Source organism: Loxodonta africana, chromosome 3, assembly GCF_030014295.1.
Source record: "Loxodonta africana isolate mLoxAfr1 chromosome 3, mLoxAfr1.hap2, whole genome shotgun sequence".
Classification (NCBI taxonomy): Eukaryota; Metazoa; Chordata; class Mammalia; order Proboscidea; family Elephantidae; genus Loxodonta; species Loxodonta africana.
In genome coordinates this window covers 36,980,168-36,993,688 of record NC_087344.1, presented here as the reverse complement: position 1 = coordinate 36,993,688, position 13,521 = coordinate 36,980,168, and the positions used below count along the sequence as shown (strand labels likewise).

At 47.7% G+C, this 13,521-nt stretch overlaps 1 protein-coding gene across 1 annotated transcript in view; it reads right to left on the bottom strand.

The window, feature by feature from the left end:
* PRDM16 (PR/SET domain 16) overlaps positions 1–13,521 on the bottom strand; it is a 446,538-nt gene that overhangs the window by 228,815 nt on the left and 204,202 nt on the right. Inside the window, exon 3 of the mRNA XM_064281129.1 lies at positions 1,728–1,778. Coding sequence (XP_064137199.1) covers positions 1,728–1,778 — 51 coding nt within the window. The remainder of the gene's footprint in view (positions 1–1,727; positions 1,779–13,521) is intronic.

Genomic DNA, 13,521 nt, shown 5'->3' with positions numbered 1-13,521 from the left:
GAACTGGACACCTTGCATCACTGTCTGCCTAGACAAAGGGATCCCTGGGAGGCCAAACACAGACACATGAGTTATGGAGACGACGGGCTAAAAAGTCACCCTGTTGCCAGAGGTCCCTTCACATGGTCAGAAAATTTCCCCATTGCAAGGTTTTCTCCAAAATAGATGTCTCATGGTTCACCCTGGTGAGCAGAGGTGGGTTCCTTCTCCCTACAGATCACTGTGCTAAATGCCTCCCCAGACCCTCAGCCACAGAGTGGCTGCACAGGGTCTCACAGAACCAACACAGGCCTTTCTGTGAACTTCCAGGGCTAAGACGACTTGGATGTCCCACACAACTTGGCTCCGTTCATCCTGCGTGAAGGGCTGACAGTGCTCCTGAAGCACATAGTCCGTGTGACAAAATCCAGTTGTGATGTAACACCAAGTAGCCCTCGGTAGGAACTAGATTACTCAGCGCTGACACACACTTCCCGACAATCCAGGTAGTGCCACCTGGTGCTGTCTGGGCTTTACCCTGACGTCTTTAATCAAAGGTGCCAAGAGAGAGAATATTTTCATTTTATTGGGAAATCCAACATAATAGTTATCCGTGTGAGTGTGTGCAACTATGAACGTGTGTGAATATACATGTGTATGAGTGTGCATGTGTTAGTATCTAAGTGTGTGTGGGTGTGTACATGTATGTGTGTGACAGTATGTGAGTATATGTGTGCGTGAGTGCGCATGTATGAGTGTTGAGTGTGTGCATGTGTGTGAATGTGTGTGTGTTAGTGTCTGTATGCATGTGTGTGGCCGTGTGCATGTATGAGTGTTTGACTGTATGTGTGTGCACGCATGTGAATGTGCGTGTGTTAGTGTCTGAGTGTGTGTGTGTGCATGTGTGCATGTATGAGTGTGTGGCTGTGTGCATGTATGTGTGTGACTATGTGAGTGTGTGTATGTGTGAGTATATATGAATGAGCGTGTGTGTGTATGTGAGACACACACTCCCTGGAAGCTGAGCTATATCTGGTGAGTGGGTTCAATGCTTGGAGATAATTTCTGGACCCAGTTCTTTCTGTGGGTGTCTAGACTGCGGCGCGGACAGGCAGGTATGCACGTGTGTGTGCGCACTTTGCCTGGGGGATGTGTGTATTTTCTGTGCATAGCTTGCTCTTCTGGATCTTTTAGAGCCAATGTTTGTCAACCAGCTATTATCTATCATCAGTCAGCAAAGTAGCAGATAATGCTCGCACAGACACTTTTTCTTTCAACCTAATGGTTTGCTTATTTAACATGATGCCCGAGCCGTCTTTGGAAGCTATTAGTACAGCAAGAGGCTTTGTTGAATCTGCAGCCAATTGTTGTTTTTCTCCCCCCATATTCTTTTCATGAGGCTATCCAGTGAAGATAGTTAAATAAACACGATCTGCGTTTATTTAATTTGAATGTGCCTGCATGGCCTACAGCGTTCCCACCGGTTCTCTCCCTTCTCAGGAGTTAGGATGCTCGGAGAAGAGACCCCTACCTGCTCTCACACACAAAAACTAAGCACCCATCCTAAATACAACTAAATCACTGCCCCGAAGACGCATTTGTCCACAGGTCCTGCGTTGCTTACTGACGGAAGCATACCCCAATGATGCACTTACTAACAGCACAGAGAGGTTGGAAATCACAGAGCCGACGGACCAGGAACACAAAAGGCGGCAGGGAGAGAAGAAGGCACGAACGAGTTCTCCTACCTTTTTGAGGCAGCCCTCCTGTGACGACACTTCCGAATCAGTCAGGATTTGCTGCGAAATAATTTTGAAAGGGCTTGTTAGTTTCTGACAAATGTTCTCTAGCGGGCTATACACAGTGGGGTCAGATCAAAATGTTCTCTGAAATAATAAGGAGTCTACATAATATGAACTAAAGAGCCCTGTTTAGAATTGGAATCCTCTATTTCAATGGCGTCATCCCTAATTGCTGAGGACTTTGAATCGCTTACATTGGACATGTCAGGAAAGACCAAACAATAGCTAGCAAAGGACGTCACGGTTGGTAAAGTAGAGGGTCAGCAAAAATGAGGGAAACCCTCCATGAGATGGATTGACACAATGGCCACAACAATGGGCTCAGATACACCAAGGATTGTGAGGATGGTGAAGGATCAGGCGACGTTTAGTTCTATTATATGTAAGGTCACCATGAGGCAGAGCAGACGCAACGACAGCTACCAACAACAATATAGAAGCACTCTTCCGGGGGCATCACCTCCCTGGAAACACAGCTGGTTCATGACGGCGGCCATTTCAGGCAAGGGCTGCTTCGTGTAGGCTAATAACTGGGTTAGACGCCCACACAGAGCTGTCTTGAGACAAGCCACACGTGTTCAAAACAATTCAATGGAGAGCAGCAGAGATGTTCTGAAACCTACAATGGACCCTAGCCTTATTCTTCTGAGCTCCCCAGTGAATTGAGGAGTATGCATCTAGAAGTTACTGTGCTTATGTTCTACACAACCCTGGAGGGGTTAGTAAGGGGAGACACGGTCCCTCTGTGCCTTGTCCTGCGTGGTCCTGGAGGGGTTAGCAAGGGGAGGCACGGTCCCTCTGTGCCTTGTCTTGTATGGCCCTGGAGGGGTTAGCAACGTGAGACACAGCTCCTCTGTGCCTTGTCCTGTATGTCCCTGCAGGAGTTAGCAAGGGGAGACACAGTCCCTGCCCTCATGGCTTCCAGTATATCTGGGAGCAAGGCTCAGGTGAGCACCCACGTTCATGCCAGGACTTGAACCATGGCCCCAGGACAAAAGAGCAGGGGAAAGGCCACAGCAGAGGCAGAGGTGGCTAAAGCCCCCTGAATGCATGGCTGTCACCAGCAGGAGGAGATGGAGCCTCCTCTCTGCTCTCTCTTTTCTGGCAAGTCAAAAGTGGCATAGTCGTCACTTGATCTTTAATTTCATCTTGGAATTCTTGGGGGTGGAGGTTTCTCTATGCTTCTGAAAGAAACTGCTTACAGGACATCAGGCTAAGGCACAAAAGCAGTGACACCCACATCATGGGAATGCCTTGGAGTACCCCTGACCAGGGCCCCTAGCAGTGGGCTGTGGGTGGCACTAATGATTCCTGTCTTTCCCACTGCACCCCTGTGCTGCACCCCTCCCCACTCCATGTCTGAACGGAGGCTTGGGGCAGTGATGAGAGAAACTGCCAGAAATTCTGGATCTTTCTCTTGCCCCAAGAGTTTCAACTTGGAGCTTTCCTTGGCTTGGCTCAGGCAAGCAGCAGTATTTCGCTTGACTTCTACTCCTAAAGGAGTCCCTGGGTGGTGCAAACAGTCAATGTGCTCGGCTGCTAACCGAAAGGCTGGAAGTTTGAGTCCACTCAAAGGCTTCTCAGAAGAAAGCCTGGCAATCTACTTCCAAAAACTCAATCATTGAAAACCCTGTGGAGCAGAGTTCTACTCTGACACACATGGGGTCACCATGAGTTGGAACTGACTCAAGGCAACAATTCTTTTTTTTTTTTTTCCCTCTACTCCTAAAAGCCCGTAGGTTCATTGCTGAAGGGGTTTTTTTAGGGGTGGGTACCAAATACTTTATAAATGGATCAAACAAGCAAATGAGCTGCACCTGTTGGGTTTTCCCTTCTGAACAGAGAGAGCTAGACATAGGCTCGTATGAAGGATGATGTCGTTTCCATAAGAATAAAAACCAAGATGGAAACTAACATTGAAAAATGAAACGAGGCGCAATGCTGAGTCCCAGAGTTTAGTTCCCCTCCTTAAATCCCACTGTCGAGGCGGCCAGTGCCTCCTCGGCCGGGTGACGGGACCAGGTGCCGCTTCCAGAACAAGGCCAGCGTGCCTGCCTCAGCTGTAATAACAAGCAGCCATGTTCCTGAATGTTGGGAATTCTAACCAGTTCGGGACTTTATGTTTCTTTTAATAGATTCTGAAATGGTGGTTTGGAAAGTGGCTGTAAGTAGAAAAGGAGAACGAGACAGAAAGGGAGAGAAGACTCCAGGGAAGACTAGCGAGGGGCATGGCAGAAGACCCTTCCTTATTGGCCTGGGACTGGACACTGGTGGCACAGTGAGGGGTCACCCTTGGACACAGGGGCTGAGTATGGCCATTGGATGAGGCCGGCATCTCTGCTGTTGCATCTGTCTGCTTTTTGTCCCGAGTCCAGAGCCAAGAAGCTTGGTCAATATGGGAACTCTGAGGAGAGAATGAGGCTGACCACCTGGGTCTCAGAAAACCTGGAGGCTTCCAGAAAGGGGCCAGCCCATCAATGCCTAGGGCCCTAGAGGCCCAAGGGGACACCTCTGTGTCGCCTCGAGGGTACAGAAACACCCCTGTTGAGCCGCAGGCTACCTGGCTGCACCTTGGACATTGCTACCAGCAGAGACCGAGATCTTTGTTAGGGTGGCCAGGACTGGGGGCTCAGTGCTGTGGGCCATGGGGTCCCCTTTACCAGAGGAGTTCTATGGTTTGTCAGTACCACTCTTGCTGGGAGGCTGACTTTAGCCTCAGAGGGCAAAACTGTGTTTTAATTTTCAGAAGAATCTCAGCGTTTTGCATACCTCCAGGGTACCAGCCAGGACCACAAGGAAGTGAGCAGCCATCAGAGGGAGTTCTCTTTCTCAGGAGCTTGGATGCCCTGAATCCATCCCTGTGTGACTCTGGCACAGACCATAGCACTGGACAAGGAAGCTGCCACCTCAGCCTCAAGGGCACTTGTCCTCAGGCTTCTCCGTTTAGCCACTGACTTTAGTCTAAAAGAAGACCCCCTCAACCAACACCCAGCAATGCCGCACAGTTTAAGGGAAGCCTGGCTGCAGCATGAGGCTGGGCCCCACCTCCAGTTTCCCCTGCTCTGAAGGGGCCTCTCCCTAGGACAGGAGCTTCTGTGAGGCTCCTGCACAAAGACTCGATCACTTTGCAAAGCTCCCGGGCGGACGCTGAACGTGTCTAGAGACACCATGTGAGGGGTTTGGAGGAAGCTTTACAAACTGGAGGTCTCCAGTTGCGGCAGCTGCTTTCGATGACATTTCCAGGGCATCTGCCATGCACTTACATGAAGGGTAATGCTACCCATTGATTCTGGGTGCCTGGATAAACCACCTTGGAAGAGGAGAAAGCATCTGGAGGGTTTGATCTGCCCTAAGTGTCCATGGCCTGAGTGGAGGCAAAGCGTTCTTGTGTGGGCTCTGTCCTGGCCCAGCAGACGGAGAAGAGTTTGGCACGTGGGGTTACCCTGAGCTGAAATGGATTCGACAGCAACTGGATTAGGAGTCCCTGGGTGGTGCCAACAGTTAAGGGGCTCACCTGCTAACTGAAAGGCTGACGGTTCAAGTCCACCCAGAGGCCTCTCAAAAGAAAGGCCTGGCAATCTGCTTCTGAAAAAATCAGCCATTTAAACTGTATGGAGCACAGTTCTACTCCGACACATTGTGGTTTTCAGGAGTTGGAGTCGACTCAATAGCAACTGGTTTTAGGCACCCAGAGCCACACATCTCTGGGAAGCTGGACCCCGTTAACACTTTGCCATCTGCCAGCAGGTCGCACCAGCCCCGTCTCCATGCAGAGCACAAGCTCAGGCAATGGTGAAGGGGATAGCATAACCAATGGTGGCCCTGGGGCTCACCTCAAAGAAGGGGGATGTGCTGGTGTGTTTCCCTGAAGTTCACATTGCAACCAGGGCTTCGAACTGGTTCTTTCCAGTTCAAAACCCTACTGAGAATTTGCAGTTCTAACAAGTTCATAGGCAAGTTCAAGCTGAAACTGAAGAAAATCAGAGCAAGTCCATGAAAGCCAAAATATGACCTTGAGTATATCCCACCTGAGTTTAGAGACCATCTGAAGAATAGATTTGACACATTGAACACTAGTGACCACAGACCAGACAAGTTGTGGAGTGTTATCAAGGACAACATCCATGAAGAAAGCTAGATGTCACTGAAAAGACAGGAAAGAAAGAAAAGACCAAGGTGGACGTCAGAGGAGTCTCTGAAACTTGCTCTTGAGTGTTGAGCAGATAAAGCAAAAGGAAGAATTGATGAAGTAAAAGAACTGAATAGAAGATTTCACAGGGCCTCTTGAGAAGACAAAGTAAAGTATTATAATGACATGTGCAAAGAGCTGGAGATGGAAAACCAAAAGGGAAGAACACGCTTGGCGTTTCTCAAGCTGAAAGAACTGAAGAAAAAATTCAAGCCTCGAGTTGCAATAGTGAAGGATTCCATGCGGAAAATATTAAATGATTCAGGAAGCATCAAAAGAAGATGGAAGGAATACACAGGGTCATTATACCAAAAAGAATTAGTTGATATTCAACCATTTCAAGAGGTGGCATATGATCAGGAACCGATGGTACTAAAGGAAGAAGTCCAAGCTGCTCTGAAGGCATTGGCGAAAAACAAGGCTCCAGGAACTGATGGAATATCAACTGAGATGTTTCAACAAACAGATGCAGTGCTGGAGGTGCTCACTCGTCTATGCCAAGAAATATGGAAGACAGCTTCCTGGCCAACTGACTGGAAGAGATCCATATTTATGCCTATTCCCAAGAAAGGTGATCCAACCGAATGTGGAAATTATAGAACAATATCATTAATATCACACGCAAGCAAAATTCTGCTGAAGATCATTCAAAAACGGCTGTAGCAGTATATCGACAGGGAACTGCCAGAAATTCAGGCTGGTTTCAGAAGAGGACGTGCAACCATGGACATTATTGCTGTTGTCAGATGGATCCTGGCTGAAAGCAGAGAATACCAGAAAGATGTTTACCTGTGTTTTATTGACTATGCAAAGGCATTCGACTGTGTGGATCATAACAAACTATGGATAACACTGTGAAGAATGGGAATTCCAGAACACTTAATTGTGCTCATGAGGAACCTTTACGTGGATCGAGGGGCAGTTGTTCAGACAGAACAAGGGGATGCTGATTGGTTTAAAGTCAGGAAAGGTGTGCGTCAGGGTTGTATTCTTTCACCATACCTATTTAATCTGTATGCTGAACAAATAATATGAGAAGCTGGACTATATGAAGAAGAACGGGGCATCAGGATTGGAAGAAGACTTATTAACAACCTGTGTTATGCAGATGACTCAACCTTGCTTGCTGAAAGTAAAGAGGACTTGAAGCACTTACTAATGAAGATCAGAGACCACAGCCTTCAGTATGGATTGCACCTCAACATAAAGAAAACAAAAATCCTCACATTCTGGACCAATGAGCAACATCATGATAAACAGAGAAAAGATTGAAGTTGTCAAGGATTTCATTTTGATTGGATCCAGAATCAACAGCCATGGAAGCAGCAGTCAAGAAATCAAAAGACGCGTTGCATTGGGCAAATCTGCTGCAAAGGACCTCTTCAAAGTGTTGAAGAGCAAAGATGTCACCCTGGAGACTAAGGTGCACCTGACCCAAGCCATGGTATTCTTAATTGCATCATATGCATGTGAAAGCTGGACAATGAATAAGGAAGACCGAAGAAGAGTTGACACCTTTGAATTGTGGTGTTGGCGAAGAATATTGAATATACCATGGACTGCCAAAAGAATGAACAAATCTGTCTTGGAAGAAGTGCGGCCAGAATGCTCCTTAGAGGCAAGGATGGCGAGACTGCGTCTTACATACTTTGGACATGTTGTCAGGAGGGATCAGTCCCTGGAGAAGGACATCATGCTTGGCAGAGTACAGGGTCAGCGGAAAAGAGGAAGACCCTCAACAAGGTGGATTGACACAGAGGCTGCAACAATGAGCTCAAGCATAACAACGATTGTAAGGATGGCACAGTGTTTCGTTCTGTTGTGCATAGGGTCGCTATGAGTTGGAACCGACTCAATGGCACCTAACAACAACAACGACAAGTTCCCGGGGATGCTAATGCTGCTGGTTAGGGATCAGTTCTGAGAACCACAAGTAGAGCAGTGGTTCTCCACATTTATTATACATCAGAGTCCTGGGAATCTTGTTAAACTATAGATTCGGATTCAGTATATCTGGGGTGGAAAAGCCCTGGTTGTAACTGAGCCTCCATGAGCCCAAAAACTTGCTGTGAATCAGTGTCTTAGTCTCCTAGTGCTGCTGTGTCAGAAATACCGTAAATGGGTGGCTTTTTTTTTTTTTTTTTGTAGAATAAAAAAGTTTATTTTTACTGGCTGGCAAAGAAAAATGGGTTCAAATTTGAGTAAAAATATGCACCCTCATCGTGATCGTGGTAGGGGATGAAAAACATTTCTTTGGGCCCAGTTACCACCTAAATGCCAAGGGGGTGTCTTAGACAGATAGGCTGACTTTGAACTGTGAGGTATACGCTTTCTGGGTAAGGATTAACGCCTCTGACAGCATAATCCAGTGTTATTCAAACACTGTCCTTCAGAAGTCCTAGGTAGTTAACTGGTACCTAAGGCAGAGCTACAACTCACATTTTTGTAAAAGTAATGTTTGCCGATTTTGTAAAGTTCACACCGTTGGGCGAGGTAGGGAATGGATCGGTCTTGTGTTCTCTGGTGATCTGGGTGCTCTTCAGACCCCACCTAAACTAGCTGGTCCTCAGACTTCCTACCTGAGCAATGACTCACCCTTACCATCAGCTCAGGGAGAATCTGAACTCTGAAGCACACTAGCCCTGGGCACTCCTCAACTGAGAACTGGGGATGGTGAGATTTACTTATTTATTTTCAATCATTTTATTATGTTTTAGGTGAAAGATTACAAGCCTATCAGTTTCTCATTCAACATCTTGTGCACAAATTGCTCCTTGACATTGGTTGCTATCCCTGCAATGTGTCAGCGCTCTCCCCATTTCCATCCATCCAGTTGTCCTACCCCTTCTTGCCTTCTCCCCTTTGCTTTTGGGCCAATGCTTCGCATTTGGTCTCTACAGTCAATTGTTCTAAGGAGCACATTCCTCACAGGTGTTATTGTTTATTTCATAGGACAATCTATTCTTTGGTTGAAAGGTGACCTCCGGGAGTGGCTTCAGTTTCAGGTTAAAAGGGTATGTTAGGGCAATAGTTTTGGGGGTTCCTCCAGTCTCTACCAGTCTAGTAAGCCTGGTCTTTTTTAGGAATATGAGTTTTGTTCTATATTTTTCTCCCATTCTGACCGGGACCTTGTAATGTGTCCCTGGTCTGAGTGGTCGGTAGTGACAGCTGGGCACCATCTAGTTCTTCTGGTCTCAGGCTAGAGGAGGCTGTGGTTCTTGTAGGCCATTAGTCTTTTGGACTCATTTCTTCTTTTAATCTTTCCTTTGCTCCAGATGGGAAGAGACCAATAGTTGTATCTTAGGTGGCCACTCGGAAGCTTTTAAGACCCCAGATGCTACCAACCAAACTGGCTTGTAGAACATTATCTTTATGAACTATGTTATGCCAATTGACCTAAATGTCCCCTGAGACATGGTCCTTAGCCTTCAAGCCCAGCAATTCAGTCAATAAGTGGGTGACTTTAACCAACCGGAATTAATGTCTGCATAGTTCAGGGGGCTAGAAGTCTGAATTCAGGGCACTGGCTCTAGGGGAAGGCTCTCTCTTTGTAGGCTTTGGGGGAAGATTCATGTCTTTCAATTGTGTAGCCTCAGTGTTCCTGGGTTCCTTGGCAATCTCCACATGACACCTGTCTTCCCCCTGTTTGTATTTGCTTGTCTCTATGCCTGTGCGGCGCCTTCTAATTCAGAAGTGATTGGGTTTAAGACCCATCTTGCACTGATATGGCCTAATTAGCACAACAAAGAATCCCTTGTTCCCAAATAGGATCACATATTCAGGTATAGGGGTTAGGATTTCAACACATATTTTGGGGGGACTCAATTAAATCCATAACAGAGGCTCTTCTCGCTATTCTGGAAGAGTGCAGTGAGGCCTGTACACAAAACACAGGGATGGTTAATATCCCCAGGAGCCTGCCGTCAGATGGAGATGTAGGGACAGATGTTCAAACCACAATAGGAAACGATGCTGGACACAACGCACCAAGCAAGAGAAGAACCAGAGCCACACAAGGGCGTGGTGGAAGGAAGACCAGTCAGGGCTGCAGCTCCTCCAAACTCTGACCCTGTCCCCCTGTGCACTGTCGCTCTGTTCTCAGGGGGCTGCAACATGTGGGTTGTTGAGTGGTTTTGAGTTATGCAAATCACAGCTATAGACACACAAGGGACCAGGGAAGAATCACCTGTATATGCTGAGCCCCACCCTTGCATGATGCAGTGGGGGGCATTAAGCCCTCTCCATGCCCTATGCCTACCATCTGTCTGTCAGTTTGTCACACTGTGGTGGCTTGCATGTTGCTATGATGCTGGGAGCTATACCGCTGGTATTTCAAATACTAGCAAGGTCACCCACGATCGACAGGTTTCAGGGGAGTATCCAGACTGAGAAAGACTAGGAAGAAAGGCCTAGTAACTTATTTCTGGAAATTAGCCAGTGACGACTGTATGGCTTACAACAGAATATTGTCTGATACAGTGTTGGAAGATGAGCCCACTCTGTTGGAAGGCACTCAAAATGCACTGTGGCCATAACAATGGACTCGAGCATATCAACACTTGTGAAGATGGCACAGGAACGGGTAACGTTTCCTTCTGTTATACATAAAGTTGCCATGAGTCAGACCTGACTTGACGGCAACTAATAACAACAACTTGCTCTTTGTGTCCCCCTCAAAAGGAAGCACGAGGTGACCCTAAAGAAAGTGCCCTCTTGCCAATGGAAGGTTTGAGCCGAATTCTGCAACGGCCATTCTGGCTGCTTCTCTCTGCCTGCCCCCGACGTCATAGCCCGTCTTGGCAGGTACGCGTGCCTCTTCACCCACTGCTGACCTCCGTAGAAATACCACCGGACACACTCCTTCTGGAGCCTCTCAGCCTCTGCTTTCTCCTTGCCAGAGCCGCTGCCGAGCTGAACAGCCTCTTTATTTTGCTAGCTTAACTCTCAGTGCACTCACTGCGAGCATGTCAGCTGCCAGCAGTGGCCGGCAGAGCTCTGAGCCCGGTCCCTGGGACCCCGGTAGAAGTATTAGGTGTGTTTTGATTAAGCATTTTCACCAAAAAATAGAGGTTTGAGCTCCAACATTTAGCTTCTCCCTCGGGTATCAGTGCCAGGATTTAGCTAAGTGGAGTTGGTCAAAACATCTTTTTTGACTCTTAAAATAAATACCCTCTGTTCTCCAAAAAAATCAGCAAAGAGTCGACACACACAGACATCTCATTCGCTCACAGCTCTGGAGTTCTGGCATGTTCCCCGAGGGGGGCTAAATTTTCTGTTTGGTGTCACAAATGGATCCCAGAAGGTTTCCCTCCCTTCGAAATAACCTGTTATTAAAGTATTTGAAAATATACCTACAGGAGGAAACCCAGATTTTGCCCCAGGCCGAAGGCCACTGTATAACTAGAGAGAACCAGGTTCAACCTGGTGCGTGGAGCCCTCTCGCCAGCCTGGAGGACAACATGGCTCACAAGGTCATTCAAACGCTCTGGCTTATTGACCTCTTGCTCTTGGCCTTTGAGCCCAGGTCTTCTCTACCTAAGCTGTGTTTTATGTTTCTCTATTGTGCATTCTGAAGTAGTCAAACATGTGTGTCTGAGCCTAGAACCTGCTAAGAGCTGATTCCAAGGCCTCCTCCTTTTCAAGAAGACTTTATGGAACAGGGAGGCCAGGGTTGTCTGTGCAGGTCACTCAGGTTGAAATAAGAGGGGGAGCTGAGGCCCGAGGTGATGGAGATCCCCCACCCTGACATGCTGCCCCAGCTCTAAGCCTTGCACTGTTGATCTCTGGGAGATTGTGGGGGCTGCAGGGATGTAGGGTTCTGCTGGAGGCTGAGTCTGAGCAGAGAGGCCAAGACGGGCTAGTAATTCCCCCATAGTCACCTGCTTTGATTTCCATGCAGCTACCATTTTAGGAGTGTTTTATACCCAACTAAACAGTACCCGAGTCCCTGTGTGGTGCAAACAGTTAACGTGCTCCGCTGCTAACTGGAAGGTTGGAGGTTCGAGTCTACCAAGAAGTGCCTGGGGATCAACTTCTGAAAAACCAGTCATTGAAAACCTTATGGAGCACAGTTCTATTGGGAAACACATGGGGGTGCCATGAGTCAGAGCCGACTTGACAGCAACTGACAAACAATACCCTAGAAGTAGATCTAACGAGCTGACGTCAGATCTCACTGAAATGCCGTTTTCCAGACTCATTATATTCGCGGAAAGAGGTGCCCACAGCCTCAAATGTGCTTCCTCTCTTCTTTGAGAAGAAATGTTTAAAGAATAATTCCCATCCTTAGTTTTCTTCCTAAAACAAGTCCTACAACTGCTGCCAACTGTCGCATTAAAGTAATAGCAGCAACAATGTTGATGATGATGATGAGGGCGGCAGGTAGTATTTTGGGGAGCCTCCAATGTGCCTCAGATGGTCTTTAAAAGCAAGGGCTGCAAGACTTCAACTCCTTTACTTTGGACATAACATTAGGAAAGGCTTATCCTGGAGATAGACATCATGCTTGGTAAGTAGAGGTCACTGAAAAAGAGGAAGACCCTCAACGAGATCGACTGACACAGTGGCTGCAACAATGGGCTCAAAGATATTTACTATTGTGAGGATGGTACAGGGCTGCGCAACATTTCCTTCTGTTATACGTAAGGTTGCTATGAGTTGCAACCGACATGATGGCACCTAACAATAACAACTATGTGCCAGGGCCTGTCCAGGCACCACAGGTCTCCTTTACTTCTCATAACAATGCTGTATGAGGTAAGAACTACAATTATCTCTGCTTTATAGATAGGAAGCAGAGGCTTGGTGAGTTGAAGTACAGGGCAAAGGTCAAAAAGCTACTGAGTGGTGCAGCTGCATACAACGTGGATCCTCCCAATTCTGGACTTGGCTGTTGGGTGGATGCATCCGGCTGGAAGAAGCCAAACGCCAACCCTTCCGACTGGGACTCACACCTGAACCCTGGCCAGGACTCTCCGCAGAGGGGCGCTCCCCTGGCCCTGCTAGCTTGTGCTGGGCTGGGTGGTGTACCGTTGGCAGCTCGGACACATACTATGAAAGGCGGTTAGTCACCGGCGGCCTGGCCCTGGCTCCCAGAACAAAGGCACCGACGGTGTTGACACAAACTCTTGAGCTCTCAACTGGGAGCTGGGTGATATTTATTTATTTTTTGCATTAAAAAAGTCAGCTTGGCCATGTTTGAGCTGCAGAAATGATTTTTTTAAAGGCGCCTCAGACACTGTTTTTAGCTTTTATGCCTAAACAGATACTTCTCAGTTCTTTCAAGTGCGATCTACCCAATGAATGGAGGCTCTCTCTTTACGCCTAAGAAAAATATTTACACAGTCAAGTACGGCAAGAAAAAGGACCCTGGCTCCTTGGAGGGCCCATCCCTGAAACACAGACTGGCCTCCACCTGGCATTGACATTCCCAACCCAGACACCCCCTCTCGCCTCTCCCGCACCCACCGTCCACCTCCCCTTCCCCAAGGCGTTTCCCAGCCCTCTACTTCGTGCCCTGTGGATGCCTTTCAGAGAATCCCAAATGGAGGC